At 41.0% G+C, this 18,601-nt stretch overlaps 1 protein-coding gene across 1 annotated transcript in view; it reads left to right on the forward strand.

The window, feature by feature from the left end:
- The window catches only part of stt3b (STT3 oligosaccharyltransferase complex catalytic subunit B), a 93,979-nt gene that overhangs the window by 67,784 nt on the left and 7,594 nt on the right, over positions 1-18,601 (forward strand). The window contains exons 5-11 of the mRNA XM_031295958.2: positions 5,677-5,776; positions 7,290-7,388; positions 9,497-9,643; positions 14,102-14,150; positions 14,807-14,961; positions 16,307-16,518; positions 18,211-18,398. Of these exons, the coding sequence (XP_031151818.1) occupies positions 5,677-5,776; positions 7,290-7,388; positions 9,497-9,643; positions 14,102-14,150; positions 14,807-14,961; positions 16,307-16,518; positions 18,211-18,398 (950 nt within the window). The remainder of the gene's footprint in view (positions 1-5,676; positions 5,777-7,289; positions 7,389-9,496; positions 9,644-14,101; positions 14,151-14,806; positions 14,962-16,306; positions 16,519-18,210; positions 18,399-18,601) is intronic.

Genomic DNA, 18,601 nt, shown 5'->3' on the forward strand with positions numbered 1-18,601 from the left:
GCATATAAATATTCAGATTTATAAAACCGTGCACACACACGTCCTACGCCACATTCCCTTTATAAATCAAAATCGACTCTAAATATGGCGCAGCTTTGGCGGCTTCATGTCACGCCCATAATTGCCCTTAAATAGTCAGTGAAACATCCCAAATTAATATTCATACCTACATCATGCGCAGAGAGGAAAGCAAAGGACTTTCACTCAAGTGACGACGTAGTTCTTGTTAGAGAGGTGGAAAAGAGGAAAATATATTTGGAGGGCACATTGTGGGAATTACTAATGCCAAAAAAGCTGTAGAGTGACATCATGTTGCAGACCCAGTTAATGCCACAGCCTCAGAGGTCGGACCATGGCCCAAATTAAAAAGAAATGGTCCGATATTAAAGGTGATGCAAAAAATGCCTAGCGCTACACAGAGAATGTGTTTCTGCCATGGTACGCCGGAGCTGACCCCTCTTGAAGTGGGACAGGTGTCGGCGCGACACTGGCACGGCGTGGTTTCTCCGAGTGCTGCTCTGTAACGCTGGGCCCAAAACAGCACAGAGATCCAACAGGACAGCTTGAGGCAGTCAGAACCGGCTCTGAGGCCACTCATCCTCATTTGTCGGCAAGTGTTCTTGCTGTCGGTCTCCATTTGCCACATCTCCCTACAGTGCAAAGCCAGCCATTGTGCGTCATTACGCATGGCATGCCTTTTTCTACCCATCAATTTGATTGTATCTAAAAAACTAAAAGTGTCAGAATTAATCTAATTATAAATGACAAATAGTTCTGCGCAAGGAGCATGTAATTAGTAAAACTTTCTATTGTACCTTTCACAATGGTTAAAACATGCTTTACAACAAACAATAATAAAACGATCTAAAGTCATAAAAATAAACACTGTAGAAAACACTATGATACTGTATATGATGACCATATTAAAATGATGTGCTCTGCCAGATGGAGGCATCAAACAGCATTAGTGTAAACATTATTTGTCCTGTTTATCTATTATTCATGAGAATAAATTCCATAACATGCCAATATAATTACAGATTTACAATAAAAAATAATAATAATCATTACAGAACATTTGAGTTTTTTTTCGCAAATATATCCTCATTTGAATTTAGTTTTTTACTGCAGATCGATCAAACAGGTGTTTGTGTAGGATATTAATTGTAAGAATGGCTTTGTGAATTCTTCATATCATCAATGAGAGGCAATATTTTGATTTGTTTAACACAATGGTCTCAGTTTCACGTGTTTCATCCATCTGCTGTCAGTGTCGCCGTTTCTCATTTCACCCGTTTCTGTGCGTACGCCTAGGTCAGAGTGTCCGTGGAGGGCCACACATTTTCCTGTCAAGTTTGCTTTTTATAAATCCCAATTCTTGCGTAGAGAGCGGCGTACGTCTTCTTTTGTGCGTACGCCACGTTTATAAATGAGATCCCTGGTCTGTCAACAACAAATCCCACTTTATATGTATTTGGAGGTAGTTATAAATTCTGATCTGGTTCTTGATAATTAACCGTGCTCCTAAGATGGTAGTGTTAGGGAGCATTGGTCCTCTGTCCAGCATGGACCTGGCAAGGCATGGAAAAAGAATAGCAGTTTAGCCAGTGTTGTCTGCATTATTCATAAATTCAGGCACAAACCCATCAGGGGATTGATGAGAGAGATGAGATAAGAGGACGGTCTGGGCTCAATGCCACAGTGACCGATTGTTTGAATGTGTATGTGAGGGAGCCTGAGTGCCTATGAAAAGCTCCAGCTTCTTGCTCATTCCAGGCTAAATCTCTGTGGCCGGCAGTGAGACAGATATCAAATGAAAGAGATTACCGAAATCCAGCTTCATCGATCACACTGGGCCACAGCGTCCGAGGGGGCATAGAGCGGATTGGAGAGAGTGATGGACAGATGAATAGAATAGGAGACAAAACAGAGAAGGGAGACAGGCACAGACAAAAGGATAGAGGGAGGTGTGGAAAGGTAGGGGGGTATAGTGGACAGAGAGATGGAGAGAAACGTAGAATGATAAGACAAGAGAGAATATGCTGTGATGTGTAACTTCCACACTGCCCTCGTCAGAAGCAATGGGAACATGGAGTCTCCATGTTTCATTCTCCTTACCACTTTCTCTCCTTCACACCCTCTCTACCCCTCTCCTCAGCGATGTGATGTTGCTCTGTACTGTATCCGCAGCCCACCCACTGTTGCAGATGAGTCCTCTAGCAGTGAGTAGCAAACTAGGCTTGTATGTCTCCATCAACACCACCGACCTCCCCCACTGTCTCATTTTGGTCCTGCACACAATGTGCTGCATCCACTCGTTGACCCACCTACTGTTTTTATCACCTTACACTGTCAATGTCGATTTCCAATGGGGCTTAATCAAATGTGACACTCGTAAAGCAGATATGAAGACAGAGGGACAGATCCCCTGCCTGGATTTTGGGATAATAATAGGGGAAAGGACACAGAAGGACAAGATTAAGAAGAGGATCAGAGCAGCAGGACCCTACTGATGGACAGGAGCCACAGGAACCATTCTGGTAGCTATGCAACATCCTCCTTTTACCCCACCAGGGGTGAGGGTGGAGATTGGGTGGAGGGGGTGACAGACAGAGGACAGAGCAAAAGCAAATGCACTACTCATTCCCAAAGCTCTGGCTTACTTTTCTCATTTAACCCTCCAACTTCCACTCTAGCAGAACAACCTGTAACATCAGTACATGCCAAACGCTCCTTTGCTTAATCAAGTATTGATTTAATGCCCTAAACACAAGGCTCCTCAGGTTTTCTTTAGCCATGCTAGCTGCGTGGTTCTAGGGATGTCAATGGTCAGTCAGTCCTCCACTTTGGTCCAGACTAAAATATCTTAACAACTACTGGATGGATTGCTCTGATTTTCTTGTCCATTGTCCCCAGAGTATGAAGCCTATTAATAATGCTGTCAGCTGGTCAAATTGTTCACCTGTGATGTATGTCAACATCTACTTGGTGGATTAGCACATTTTTCACAGATATACATGTTCCCCATAAGATGTATCCTAATGACTTTGTCGATGAATGCTAACATCGCTAAACTAAGATTTTGGACACTATACCTGCTGAATATCAGCATGTCATTGTTAGCATGCTGATGTTAGCATCTATCTTAAAGTGCAAGTACAGCATCACAGAACTGCTAACATGGCTGTAGACTTAGTCTTGTTTTACTTCACCATAGTATCATTGTGATAGGAGTACAATGTAAGCAGGAATCTGGCCTATGCCCAAGGCTTAGCCCTGGAGCGATCACCATCTGACTCATATTGCAGGCATACACACATACAGCTGTGCAAACCTACGGAATCTAATGTAGATTCACAGAACAGTCTGTTTTTATTGTCATCTTAAAGTGTTCTTAATGAACCAGAGAGGGAAACACACACACACACACACAGTAAAACCCTTCTTCCTGTTGCATGCTGTGTTCTCTATTTCCTCTTCAGAGTGGCCCCGCGGTCATCAGATAAGCCCGGTATGAAATGCAGAGAGCGATAACCGCTAAGACTTAAAACAAACATTTTCTGGTTCCTGCCCTCAGCTGTTAGCCTGTGGGTTTGGCAAAGGGCTGGCCGATAGAACCATCATTTCAAACACACACACACACACACACACACACACACACACACACACACACACACACACACACACACACACACACACACACACACACACACACACACACACACACACACACACACACACACACCACACTTTTCCAAAACACTATCTTCCATCCCAATTATGTGCCCAAAGGGCAAAAACCAACCTAATTTTTTTTTTACTTTGACTGAGTCGATATGCAACTCAGTGATGCTAGAGAGCCTAACTTAGAGAATCAGCTTTTTTTTATTAGGTTTACCAGATAAACACTGGTGCGGTTGGCGTGGTTTTTGTGAATTAACACATGCCATGATTTCACAAACATACCTATCGATTGAAAATTAAGTGACAGGGTGAGAACTCGCCTTTGTGCCAGTTTTGGCCAAATGCAGAGAAAGAGGGCTTTGAATTACACGGTCTGCACTCTTTCTGTTTTCCTCTTTCTGTTATCATACATACTCACTAGACATTTACAAATGTTATAGTTTTACAGCAACAGAGCCAGTAGCACTGCACATTGTGTTATGAGTGTTGTGTTTTTAGTTACTTCCCAGCCAGTCAGCAACAGACTCGATCAGCCGCCTCTGTGTCAACACTTAAAATGAATCTTAAATTGAAGTCTTTTCTGGTAATCATTCAACATTACACTTCTTCACGCCACTAATTGGCTGTCACCATCTGAGAGAACAGATGAAAACTACTGCCAAACGATAATGGCACCTAACCATTTAGCTACAGTAGGCACTTATTTAGGAGATTTCTTTTACTCTCTGTCTTAATGTAGCATGTTCATGTTTTTTCTAATCAATTATAGATGATGTGCTCATTTTTCCTGTGATTGCTAAAGTGTAATGAATGCTCTTCAACGTACTGAGCAGGTGCAATGGGGCTCTTTCTGACCAGCTGCTGTGAATAAAGGATCAAACAATTTTCGTACATGCAATCCCTTTTCCTGTTTAATTCACTCTTTCCGTTTTACTTTCAAGCACTTTACAACTCTCCTCTGTCTCGCTTTCTTTCTCTCAACACTTTGACTCTTTCTTTATGCTCTCCTCTCTGTCTAGTGCTCTCACTGTTTCCATTTGCCCTTTGCTGTAGTCAAATATTAGCAATTGAAAACTTGTCAGTGATGCTTTTGTAGAGTCGTTTTATAGCCCCCACATCCAGCGTTGTGATATTTAGCTGACCTCAAAAACGCTTAAGGTATAATTTTAGTGGAGCTTTTAAAGTTATTGGTGCATCTCACATTTTACATCTAACATGTAAAGTATGATTGCCTAGTTTTTTATAGCTGTGTGCTTGTGTCTAATAGTGAAGAGGCAGTAAGATGGTTTTACATCCATTCTTGAATTTCTATTCAAGGTGTGTGTGTTCAAAGTGTCGTTTGTATGGATTGATTTACTTTTTATTTAATTCAAATTGTGTTTGTGTGATTTCATGTTTATAGTCACATAATGCACATTCCACTTTTACTTTTATTTCTATACTGTATATTGGAGCTATGATGATTAGTCAAAAGCTATACTGTAGAACCTTTCATTCAGATTTTGGCAGACTTTTTAATCTGCACTTTATATTGCATTTCCATATAGACCTTTTAAAAGCAAGAAAGAATACATAAATACAACCAACACCTTCTGCATTGGGGGCTTATTTGGAATTGCTGACCCAACAACTTCAGCATATTGTCGCTGCTCTGTGATAATCGTGTATCAGCTGTTTTCGGTTTTGTGACATGCATTTTTCCGATAATCCAACTGGTTTTTAAATGTTTTTTAGCTTAAGTAACATGGGAAACCCTTCGTGTCTCAACAGGACTCTAGGTTGCGATTAGCTCCTGTCACTGAAGCAAACCTGACAACGGTCCTGCAAAGCTGATTTGTAGCTTTTTAACGGAAGGAAGGCCTCGACTAAGCAGGGTTACCTTCTTTGAAACAGAAAGCAAAATGAAGAATAATTGATCATACGGGCCAGGTCTTTCTAAATGAAGACCATTCCTAGCAGGCTGACTGACATGTCTTTGTATGTGTGTTCCAGGTATCAGCATGGGGAGGTTATGTGTTTATTATCAACCTGATTCCTCTGCATGTGTTTGTGCTGATGCTGATGCAACGCTACAGCAGAAGAGTCTACATCGGTAAGCTGCACGCACACACACAATAACTTTTACTGTGTGACTTCCCCTACATACATTCGTTTGAATGGAAACTGGCAGTCTTTTCAGATCCTCTTCCATTGGAATAGAAATGTATGCAATAAACAGACAAAGCACTACACTTTTCTATGCGTCTCCCAACATCGTTGCCCAAGCATTTGACCCTGAAACAAGCTCAAATGCCCAGTCACGCCTGTGCTCATCTTTCACAACCGTAAGCATTCCATCATTGGCAGTGCAGACATCCACACACCACGAGAGAGAGAGAGAGAGAGAGAGAGAGAGAGAGAGAGAGAGAGAGAGAGAGAGAGAGAGAGAGAGAGAGAGAATTTCTTTCTTTTATTTATTTTGTTGTTGCAAATGGCAGAGCGCTGGTGAAGAGGATATGCTTGTTGTTCCACTGAACATCCCAGTTCAACAGAGCACATGGCAGCTCCAGCACATTATCTGTTGGCACAGAGAACTCAAGCTCAATACTTCAAACCCTCCACACAGCCGTCAGCTTAGTCGCGAGCTCATGGCAGGCACTTCTGTTGAGGTCAAGAAAAATGATACCATGCCAAGTATCTTTTACACATGATTATAAGTTGCACATACTGTAACTGCAAAGCACAGTCTTTGAGAGCTTTGAAAATAATTTATGGCCTCTTCACAGTGAGAGGGCTTTGACCTCCCTCTGCTCTTTCTCCAAATGGTTCTTCAAGAATAAATTTCTAAGTTGACGATGCGTGGCTGTTAGATGAAGTATCATCCTACCTTCATTGTTCTTCAAATATGTCTGCAGCCAGAGTATCATTCAGTAACCTCATGCACCTTTTTAGCAAATGAGAAATACATTTGTAGTCATATTCTGTTGACTAGAAAAGACATTAGGTCTTCAGGCTTGTCCTATATTCCTCACCTGCGCTCCTCTTTACATCTTGCAGCTCCTCTTTTCAGAGCCAGGTGTCGCTCAGTCACTTCGAAGGAACATACAAATAGGAAAAAAAAGAAAACCCCAGTTTAATAAAAATGCCTTGCAGTCTGTATTCCCTCACAATTCATCTCTCTCCCCCTTGTCTTGAGTCAATAGCAGATGTGTGAGAAAGAGATAGCTGAGGGCGGCCACAACTACTTCAAAAACGAGGCACATCTTCAGGAAGAGTATGAAATGTTAATTAAGCTGGTGTGTCTGCGAATTGGTTCCCCCCCCCAGCTACGAAGGTAACTGTTCTCAGCACCGTCGTCTCACTCCAGGCCTCCCGCCACACTGCATCGAGCCAGCTCCCATTTTCTCAGCGATGACATTAGATTGGGTATTTTGTATTTACTCCCTCTGAGGTGCGTCAGTGAAAATCAATAGACTTTAAATACCTCTATTGAGGTCGATTTATCTTAGTAGGACCCAAACTGGAGTAGTGGAAAAGAAGGTTTTAGTAGTTCAATCGTTTATTTTGATTATTATTTCTTATCTGATCTACCCTCTCTCTCCTGTTTGTCTCTTCTCTCTTTACAGCTTACAGCACTTTCTACATTGTGGGTCTCGTACTGTCGATGCAGATCCCTTTTGTCGGCTTCCAGCCTATCAGGACCAGCGAGCACATGGCTGCTGCCGGTGAGTCCCACCCTCTCTACCTCCAAGGTAGCTGATCCTGTGAGCTTCTTGGCAGAACGAATTTCCTTTCTACAAAGTTTCAACATGAATGTCGTCTAGAGTGCAGTGATGAAGTCAGCATTTCTTGGAAAATTTTGCTGCCTGATTTTTAACAATTTATGACTCAATCATACCTTTCTCCACCAAATGTCCGAGCTTCTCACAAGTACGTGATAGCACAGCACTCAACTTAACTGGTTGATTCACTCTCATTTCCTTCAGTATACCATCTGCCCCTAACAAAAGTAAGCGACTAGTTTGTAAATGCAATCATGCGTTTAGCAACTATTAAAAAAATCAGGTTGTTTAAAACACGACTACCAAATGAATGCCTCATGTAGCTCTGTGTCAGTTCATTGTCTAAGTAGACAACTGTTTACCATATCAACTTTAATTAGGTGATAATATGTCACTGTTGTGTTAACAGACTGCCCACAACTGGCCAAAAATCAGTTAATGCAGGCTTAATGCTACATTTGTCTTTGCTAAAACACAGACTTGATACAACCTTAAATTACAGTGAAATTGATTGTATTTTAACACTTCATAGATAGATAGATAGATAGATAGATAGATAGATAATTACTATCTGTGTTATTACCACATATTATTAAAGTGGTCTACATATTATAAGGTGAAGCATCCTCACACAGGTTCATTTATTTTGTTTCACAGTTTGTTCAGCAGTGCAATACATAAAGTACTTGAGCAGGCTGTCTGGGTTTTATACAAGGACATATTGATACAATGCAGAGATTGCAGAATTCATGTCAACCTCCACCAACCTGCCCTGATCCTGCCAACAAATTTATGCTGCAACACAAGGGCAAGGCTGATTGCTGAAGTTCATGTATTAAAGGTGTGACTTTATATACGCCATTTGCTTGTTATCCAAAGCACCTTACTGTACAGTACCGTGGATGTACACACTTTTAGATTGATTGGCTGCAGCGGGGATGGAATCCCCCTGCGCTGACCACATTAGTCATCCTCTGTGTAGAAGGAAAAAGGACCTTCTCAGAATATATTTACAAAATAGAAATATAAGTAAGCGACTTCACAAGCCACCCATATGGGTTTAGCACTTTTAAGTACTTTTCATTTTGGCTTGCGGGTAGTTTATTGCCAAGTTTGTTCAGTTTCGCCACTCGAGTGGGCCCATCTGCTGACAACACGGAGGGGTGCGTACTGTATGAATGTGCATGATTCTTGTGTTCATTTACATCCAGATTGGGAGATCATCGTCGGCAGCTTAAAGAAGACGAGCAGCACCTTTTTTTATTGAGGATTTCTTAACACTACAGCAGGCTTATGTTGAAGTGTCCCTGTATTCCGGTGTCTTTTCAACACAAACCGCATTATGAGAGGCTTTGAAAAAAATGCGCCACCAAACATCTCTGCCTCTCTCTGTTTTTACATTGCTGGGGTAGCAGCTGCTCAGAACATCTGGTGGTAGCATACAGGGAGCACAGTGGGAGAAAGGAGGAGAGTGACAGAGCCGTGGACCTGTCGGTACCATTGGGATTTCATTCCTTGAGGCAGGGTGGCATAAACTGACAAGCGTGTTAGCTCCATGGCGGCTCACCAGGAGACAGACGGGGGCTTAACCTTGGAAATGGGTGAGACCTGATTGGGGCGGTGGTTGTGTTAGCGGGAGGAGTAGGGCGATTTCACACAAGATTTGTCAAAGGATGGGTGGTGACGAAAGGGAGGTAAAGCAGTCCTCTTTTGATTTTTTTTATATCGAATTTACCAGACAAACAGAGACACAGAAAGAAGAAGTGTGACCGTAGGTGCTGCAAAAATAAAGACAAGGGAAAGAGACAGTATTCACACATCTGTATCATGCATTTGAAATATGTTTTCTGGCAGTATTTGTCATTCACATCTGCATGAACAGCCAAAGGGGCTATCGCAAACTGCTTTGTCGTGAATTCTGCCAAACTGACAACGGCACTTCTTAACCACGTAAACCTGCTATGTACTCAGCAGGAGGCAACATAAATCGGAGTGAGTTTCCTTCGTATGTTTGCTTATTCTTTTGTTTCTGTCTGTGGCTTCTTTCTCAGGTGTGTTTGCACTTCTCCAAGCCTATGCCTTCCTGCAGTACCTGAAGGACAGGCTGACCAGACAGGAGTTCCAGACACTTTTCTTCCTTGGAGTCTCTCTTGCTGCTGGCGTGGTCTTCCTCACTGTGATCTATCTCACATACACAGGTCTGTATGTCTGCTCACATGATTTCACAGTTTATGTAGTTGTAAACCATCTCATTTACTGTGTTTTTGTCCAATTGATTAGTTTGTTAACAGAATATTACTCTGTGCATAATAATCAATTAGGTCAATTATCAAGCAAACATTTTTAGGTTTCAGCTTCTTAATTTGAAGTACTTGTCACTGTTTTGTATCATTGTAAATGTCTTGACGGTTTTAGACTGTTAGTGGGACAAAACAAGCAAATTGAAGACACCAGAAATGGTGTCTAAATTAGTTGAAAAAGTAACCAATAGATTCATTTATAAAAAAAAAAGAGAATCATTAGTTGTAGTCCTCTTTGAAAGCAGTTATCACTCGAACCAGTAGCATGGCTTGACTAATGGGGGAATTTCTCATTAATCAATATACATATTACTGAACATAAACAAACAAATCCAGTATGCATTTGTATAGGTTATCAACAACAGAAATGCCTGCCCAATCCAGGAAATACAACATTTGAGTCTCCCAAATGCAGCCAGAATATTCTTGTGAATGTCAACACATAAACCCAAAAATAAGAACGTTCTTTGTGTTGTGCAGTTGCGCTTGGGAATCCGACAGAACAAAAATGGGAAATGTATGAGGTGCTGTTATGTAGTAAAGTTGGTGAAGATAAGCGGTTCAGTGTTACTGTGGCAGACCATCTACCAATAAGGATGTGTCAATGTGTCAAAGCCAAGCTACTGCCAACCAAACTACATTTAGTATGTCCTGGATTCATTTCCTGGTGCAGTCTTGTGTATCAGTGTCAAGATCACTTATCATTATATAATATAACTTTCTAATTATAGTTTTATACTCCAATGGTAATGTGTTTAGCCCCTTCTGTTTGTCTGTTTAGCACAGTATGTAAGAAATTACCCAGAATTTGGCTGAGATTTGGTGGACCTTTTGTGCAATGATCAGTTGACAAACCTTTTTGATGATGATCCAGGCATCTGGGATTTCAGCCATTTTAGATTTTGTTTTCTTTATTTAGCCAGAAGTTACAGTATGTTCATACACTATCCCACGATGGTCTGACCTCCAGGCCTCCCCAGTGGGCTGCTAATCAGCGTTTGGTTTGTCAGAAAATTAAACCTGGAGGGCAAATGATAAACAAAAATAAACTGATATGGTCGCTGCAGCTTTGCAAGTTGGAGAAATGTTTAGCGTTTGTGGAGGATTGTGCTCTACTTTTGGTGGAATTATATGTGTTTTTGACTCGCCTGGTTGAACCCTGATGCGCACAGCCAGCTGGTTAAACTTTGTCCTTGTTAATGTTTTTTTTTCCCCATTATTTTCAGCTCTGCCTGCGTTTGTGGCCACAAGGTTTCAGACCTTTTTAAAAAGGTTGCCTCCTTGCTATTTATTGCATTTATTTGTCTACTGCTGAAGTGTTCAGATTTAATATATATCTTATTTGAAACTGGCTTTGCTTCCTGGTATAGTTTACTGTGTAAGAAAAGAGCTTACTTATCCCCTTAGTCTGCGTACGCACACCTTTTCTGCAGTTTGTAATGAGCCTTAATAAAGCATGTTTTTTCTTTTACCCAACAGCAGATTATTTACTTGCCTTAACCAACAAACTGGCATTCTGTTACTCCAGATTATGTTTATAACACTGCAGTCAGGCCTTTTGCCCAGTGTAAAGAGATGGTGGCATTACATCTACAGTAATATTGGGATCTTTAGATTGGTTGCCCGCCTGCCGAAGTCTCGTGAGGATCCAGACTTCAACCGCATGTCTGGTAAACGTTTTCTCTGTCGTGCCATCTGAATTGAGCAGTGTGGGAGTCAGTGACTGTTTGGTGATATGCCAGTTTTTTTGTGAAACTGCGCATGTCCATCTCTAGTCTGTCAGACTTTTTCATCTCATAAGAATCTCTGCAACAGAGTAGCTGGGTAGGTTTCCTCAGTATCTTGAACACAGAGCCAAGTATTGATCGGTTAAATCAGTGTCATCCTTTAAATCACCTCTCAAAATAACTTCATCTCACTTTTACTGCTTTTTCATATTCTTTTCTTGCCTGCTTTGGGTCTGTGCTTTTTCTTACCAAGGTAGTGGTAATTATTTCATAATTATTATTAAGTGCATTAGCTGCAATCTCTTTTAAAGAGCATCAAATGACAGGATATAACTACAGTACATGTTGGTGCAAATGTCACAACATTGGAAATATGGGGTTTAGGCTTTTGTTTGTGTTGTCTACGCACACGTGATTGTGCGTGAGCGGTTTTGAGAGCCCCTAGGCAACAGTTCAGAGCTCAAATGTATTCCACATCAAAGCATAACCAACATAAGACATTTATATGCATGCATAAAATGCACTGTACAGTCTAATTTGCAGCTTAAATGGTTTCAGTTACATTTATAAACAAGTCAATTCCAGTAATTAAGTACCATCAATAGAATACATTTTCTGTTCTGAGGTTTTTCTTGGTTTTAAACCACAGTTGACAGAAAAGTGTGCTATATATAGTTTAGTTGCTGGGCTACATATGAATGTTATTGAAGGCCCTGAAAACCTATTTTCTCTATTATTACTATACAGGGCCAGATTAAGATTTTATGTGTAAATTAGAACCGTTTTGGTTATTCAACATCAGATTTCATTGTTTTTATTTGACTCTGTCTTCTTCTCACTGGTTTAAAGTAGGTGGCCCAAATGGCGTTCAGCAACATTTTAATCAAAAAAAGGGTTGTTTGCCTGTGGTGCCAGCATTGTCAAAGCCACACCACACAGTCCTGATTAAAACCAATAGTTTTTTTTACTGTGTTAAAGTGCCCTGTGGAGTTTTTTTTAGTAAACAAACAAAAGTTATATTTACATTAAGTCTTTCATCAAAAATGCACGGTGTATCCTTGAGGCAGTGTACTCTAGATTGGTCTTGTCTTAAAGGTGCCCTGCCACACGAAACCGTTTTTACTTGTGTTTTTTGAAATATGTTAGGTCCATATGCGTTTGTGTTATGTCTTGAATGTGAAAATGAACTGCTACCTCCTCTGTCAGCTCTAGCCACTGAAAAGAAATAAGCAGAGAAATCAGGCCAATTACAAAAGCTGGTCAGTCTGACATCATGTTGCCTGAACTCATTACTGTTCATGAGCTCGCCCAGTTGCGCTGGGTAAAGGATGCTGATAGCCAGGCTCTCATTGGCTAGCTATTAGCCAATCAGAGTCAAGCAGCTTAGCTCATTGAATATTAATGAGAACTGGCACAAATCGAGCTGAGTCTTCCTGCAGGCTTTCTATACCACGCTAGAATGGCTTGAAACAGGGTAACCAAGGCATTTTTTCCACAAAAAATGTTAGAGTCCATGGTAGAACTTCAGACATTACCACAAAGTAACAAAATACATGTGGCAGGGCACCTTTTAAGACCACTTTTTAATTGTCTCGGTCTCGAATAAAGAGGATTCAGGATTTCATTTCAAGACCGGTCGAAACCACACCGGCAGGGATATTGCTAAATTGCCTCTGCATTGTCAGATTTATGTGTTAACATCGTACTTGTGATTGGATGTAAAACTTCCTGCTTCAAATGCAACCAATAACTTGACTCATTTCTAATTTGAAATTTGTTACTGTTACTGTCACTTCTCCCAGACCCTTTAGCACGCACTCCCAAGAAAGTGAATGCAGGAAACAGGAGAAGAAGCTCTGGCTGTCTGGCACTGGTCTAGTCTCGGTCTTGACTCGGTCTCTATACACTCTGGTCTTGGTGATGACTTGGTTTAGGTGGTCTTGACTACAACACTGCCTTGAGGTCCAACAAACATACTGGATGCGTTACGTGTCGTTTACATCCACGTTTGCTCTTTTTCTTCACTACTGTTGTTGGCGCATTGCTGCATTTTATTTGTTTATCGGTGTTTTAAGCCCCCAACGTCTCCTACCAGGCAGCGCTGCCTGGAAGGCACTAGGATTAGGCAATGGTTATGGTTAGGTGCCTTGAAGTCAACGGTCGCACCGTTGCCTGGAAAGAGACTTTGGGGGCTTAAAACACCATTGAGCATTTCGAACAAGTAGATCTGCATTCCCACCTTATACAGTATATTTCAGTTTTGTTTTACACAGTGAACATTGAAACTGTACTATACATTGTATTATCCTCAGGCTACCTTTGCTACTTGTACACATTTTTCTATTCCTTTGGGTCAAATAGTGTAAGCCATTTTATTTATTCAAAGCTGCACAGTCAGCTTGCGTTTGCTTTATAAATAAGGACATTTGGTTGTAGCAAAGGACATTCTAATGAAAGTATTTTAATACATTTTCCTGTGACTTAACAACCATTATCTCATATTACATAAACATAATTCCACAAACTTCCTGGCTACACGCCTACGAGCTGTCCTTGTATTCCAAGGCTGAAAAGTATAAAAATACAAATGTTATATATTTCTGGATTGATTTGTCTTTTCTTTCCCTAGGATACATTGCTCCGTGGAGTGGCCGTTTCTACTCTCTCTGGGACACCGGGTAAGCTCTGCTGACCTTCACACTCTCACTGTCGATGGAACACTCGTTCAATCGAGTGTGTGTGTTTTCTAAGACGGCTATAAACCCCCCTGCGCCATCCCAAAGGGGAAAACGGTACAGCACAGGCTCTGTGTTAAACTATTGTCTTACTTCCAAACAGCACCAGGCACCCTGTGCTCTCCAAATGCACTGCAACGCGTTTGATATTTCAGCACACGCAATCAATTCTCTCCCACCCTGTTTGCTGACTAAAGCAGTATGGGATAATTTTTTCCCCCTCTGGAGGCTAATACTAATTCCTTAATGTGCTGTGTGTTTTCTCATTTCCCAGCTGTAATCACAAAACACAGAAATATTTAAAATCGTATAGAAACTGCTGTGTAAAAGTAATAATGAATAACGAGGGAACACACAGATCAGAAAATCTAACAGCAAAAAGAGAACCTTACTCATCGTCAGTGCTAAATTTGTTCATATTTTACTGTACGCATGCCGGGGAGGTTTTTTTCCCCTCATCATTCTGGAGTTAATCAGGAGAATCTATTGTATAATTTGTCTCAACACTCCCAATGCGCTCAACCTAATATGAATTCCATCCTGTCTGTCTCTCCCTCTTTCTGTCCTCCTCCCATCACCCTCCCTCCCCCTTTCCTCAGCTATGCTAAGATCCACATCCCCATCATAGCGTCGGTGTCGGAGCACCAGCCGACGACGTGGGTTTCCTTCTTCTTTGACCTCCACATCTTGGTCTGCACGTTCCCAGCAGGCCTCTGGTTCTGTATCAAGAACATCAATGATGAACGAGTGTTTGGTAGGAACATTTTATTTAAATAACGGCAATGTCAGTCGTCCATCCTTCCACTTAAGTCCAGATTGAAATGTCTCAACATCTATTTGATTGTTGACCATTAAATGTGGTACAGACCTTCATGTTCCCCTCAGGATGAATTACAATAACTTTGGTGATCCTCTGACTTTTCCTCTAGCTCTATCATCGGGTCAAAAAAATTCATTTGTCCATTTCTTTTTGGACATTTTGATGCTAATCAGCAAATGTTAACATGGTAAACCTACTGTATATGGGGAACATGATAGATATTAAACCTGCTTAACTTAAAATGAAAGGGAAAGATAGCATTGTCATTGTTAACGTGTTGCATTCTGACGTTGAGCCTTTAGATCAAAGTACCAACACTGTGCTTCCTGAAACATAATATAGTTTATTATAAGTCAAATAAACCTTAAAACTAGTGCTGCGCGATATAAGGACAATATCTTATTGCGAATATTTTGAATGATATTGCAATTACAATATCCTTAACAATATTGGAGGTAATGATCATTTTTTAATTCTCATTTTCATTTAAAACTATATTAAAATGATCATGGTGTGATTGCTGCGAGGATCCATACTAAACATTTTTTTCTTAAGTCCGTAGAACACTATATGTATGCCAGGACATCTCTGCAGCACCACAGCATTTAATTCAGAATGGTATTTTTGACACATTATTTGCCTTTAACAAATACCCCCCTGCAATATTGGATATAAAATTGCAATTAATTGTTCAGCCCTACTTAAAACAAAGTGTAGTGATAAGAAGACTTGTCCCTGATTCTGTATGAATGCCTCCTTACGATACATCCTCATCAGTACAGTATCTCCTTTGTCTCCAATATTGTGATGCACGCTCAGCTTTCCATCTGCCTGAAAGAAAAGCATTGAGGGGGACAAGTCAGACAAAACTTTTTTGTTTACAAAGTAAGACAGCCAAGTTCAAGGACAGAGAACCTTTTGAGTGCTAGAAACGGTCCTTCAGCATCCCCTTTCTCCCTCAGACCTAATCAGCCAATTACAGCTATTGATTAGCCATGCACCTGTTGAGCAGGGTCGGCACTTTTCAAGGACGGAAAGCAGCCAGCGCTCTCTCCACTCAAGGTTTGAGCTCTGCAGCGCCAACATAGACTGATTATGCTGCGTTACAACTCAATTTCTCCTTTTCATGTCTTTATCTCCTTCTCACTCTGCCTCATTTCCTCTGTCCTTTACATTCGCACTGTCTTTCTCCTTGTCTGACCTTTGTCTACTTTGTTCTCCCTCTCTCCCCACACCCCACCTCTCCCACTCACCACCTTCTTTTTCTATTCCCTTCCAGTGGCCCTGTATGCCATCAGCGCAGTCTATTTTGCTGGCGTGATGGTGCGTCTGATGCTGACACTGACTCCAGTAGTGTGCATGCTATCGGCGGTGGCGTTCTCCAGTGTCTTTGAGCATTACATGGGAGACGACACGAAGAGAGAGAAACCGCCCGCCGAAGACAGCAGCGACGAGGACGACAAGAGGAATTCTGGGAATCTTTATGACAAGGTCAAGGCAGGACAGAATGATTGATTGTCGAAATTTGCATCAAAAAAGAAAAGACTTAACAGTCACAGATGTTTTGCTGAGTTGACTTTACACACCTCTTGCAGTTTAATTGTTCATTCGCATGTTTGTCAGTTTCCCTCAATCCCCACCAGTTTGGGTAAACTGATTCAGCTGCAACTGTTTGATGCTGTTGCCATAATTTTATCTGTCTCACTCAGTTAAATGTGGATCTGACTGCCCTCACTGTTGAGCCAATTCAAACTGGCTATCGCATCATTTCACATGCTATCAACACGTATCCAGTTATGTGAAGTGTTGCTCACATAACATTTTAGTTTGTGTCACAATTTTGTCAAATTGACAAATGCTTCAAAAATTACACATTTTTTTTGGACGTGTGCTTATGGTTACACATCATTGCTGTCCTGCGCCAGTGGAAATAATGCAGTGATGGACATTTTGGGTATGCTTGGAAGCTTTGCTGTTAATAGAGGCTGTATAAAAATTGCACATAATGTGACATTGTACATGTAAGACAGGCATTCACTTTTTCTTTTATCAAGCAATTGATCCAATGACATCAACCTATCATGTTCATGGAGAAGTTGGACAGACTACACATGAAGTAGTGTTTAAAGGCTTTGTTCGCTAACCGATTTTGTCCCTTATATTAGTTATAGATGTAGTTTACCTTTATTTTGTCAGGCATTTCATTAAGATCAAGATCTGCTTTACAAGACTTACCTGAGAACAAATTACATATATATCACATCACCACAAGACTAATTAAAACAGTCGCACACATTATTAAAGATACCAGCAAGTACAACTTTACAGTCCTTCTGTTTAGTCGGACTATCTCACTTTTTGGCAGAATTTAAATGTTATGTCTTTTTATCTACATATAGCCTCACTCATTTTTAGCCACAGTTTGGGCAAGGCAACTTTATTTGTATAGCACATTTCAGCAACAGGGCAATTCAAAGTTCTTTACATAAAACATTTAAAGAGCCGTTAAAAACAATAAAAAATTCAAAACCGATAAAATGCAAGTTACAGTGCAGTATAAGAAATTAACAATTATTTAAAGAGAGGCAGCATCAAAAAGAAAGGTCTTCAGCCTTGATTTAGAACTGAGAGAACTGAGAGTTGCGGGGGACTTGCAGTTTTCTGGGAGTTTGTTCCAGATATGTGGAGCATAAAAACTGAACGCTGCTTCCCCCTGTTAAGTTCTGACTCTGGGGACAGCAAGCAGACCTGTCCCAGACGACCTGAGAGGTCTGGGTGGTTCATAGTGCAGCAGCAGATCAGAAATGTATTTTGGATTTATAAACCAGCAAAAGTATTTTGAAATCAATTCTTTGAGGGACAGGAAGCCAGTGCAAAATGAGTCAGAGCAAGTAATTGGAGGTGCTGGTAAAGACAAATGTTCACATTATACAGATTTCCTTCCTCTCCAGAGTTTTTATAGCCTCAACAATTCTCTGCTGCTAGTGTGAAATGATATTAACTCATCACAAGGACCATCTCACAATCCTTAGTGATGCATTACGCAGTACAGAAAAATTGAGGATGCTGTAAGATACGTGTTCTATTAGTTCATTAAATAATATATTCCACTCAATAATTCATCTCCCTGGACTGTTGCAGATGTTTCCGGTCCCTCATAATAGTATTTGTCTCCCCCTGCAGGCTGGTAAGGTGCGCAAACATGTGTCCGAGCAGGAGAAGGCAGAGGAGGGTTTGGGCCCAAACATCAAGTCCATTGTCACCATGCTCATGTTGATGCTGCTGATGATGTTCGCCGTCCACTGCACCTGGGTGACCAGCAACGCCTACTCCAGTCCCAGTGTGGTGCTCGCCTCGTACAACCACGACGGGTACGAATAACACATACACACCTGTTGTAATGTCTAAATGGATGTTAAATAACCGCAAGGAGCCAAGCCTTGAGTAATAGTTCATAATGCAGGAATGGATTGCTCAACCTTGCATGCAAATGAGCACATGTATGTGTGAGTATGCACAAACACAGTGCAGCAGGATAGAGGGAGCACATGTATATTTCATAAGAGGTTTGCGG

This window comes from Sander lucioperca, chromosome 14, assembly GCF_008315115.2.
Source record: "Sander lucioperca isolate FBNREF2018 chromosome 14, SLUC_FBN_1.2, whole genome shotgun sequence".
NCBI lineage: Eukaryota > Metazoa > Chordata > Actinopteri > Perciformes > Percidae > Sander > Sander lucioperca.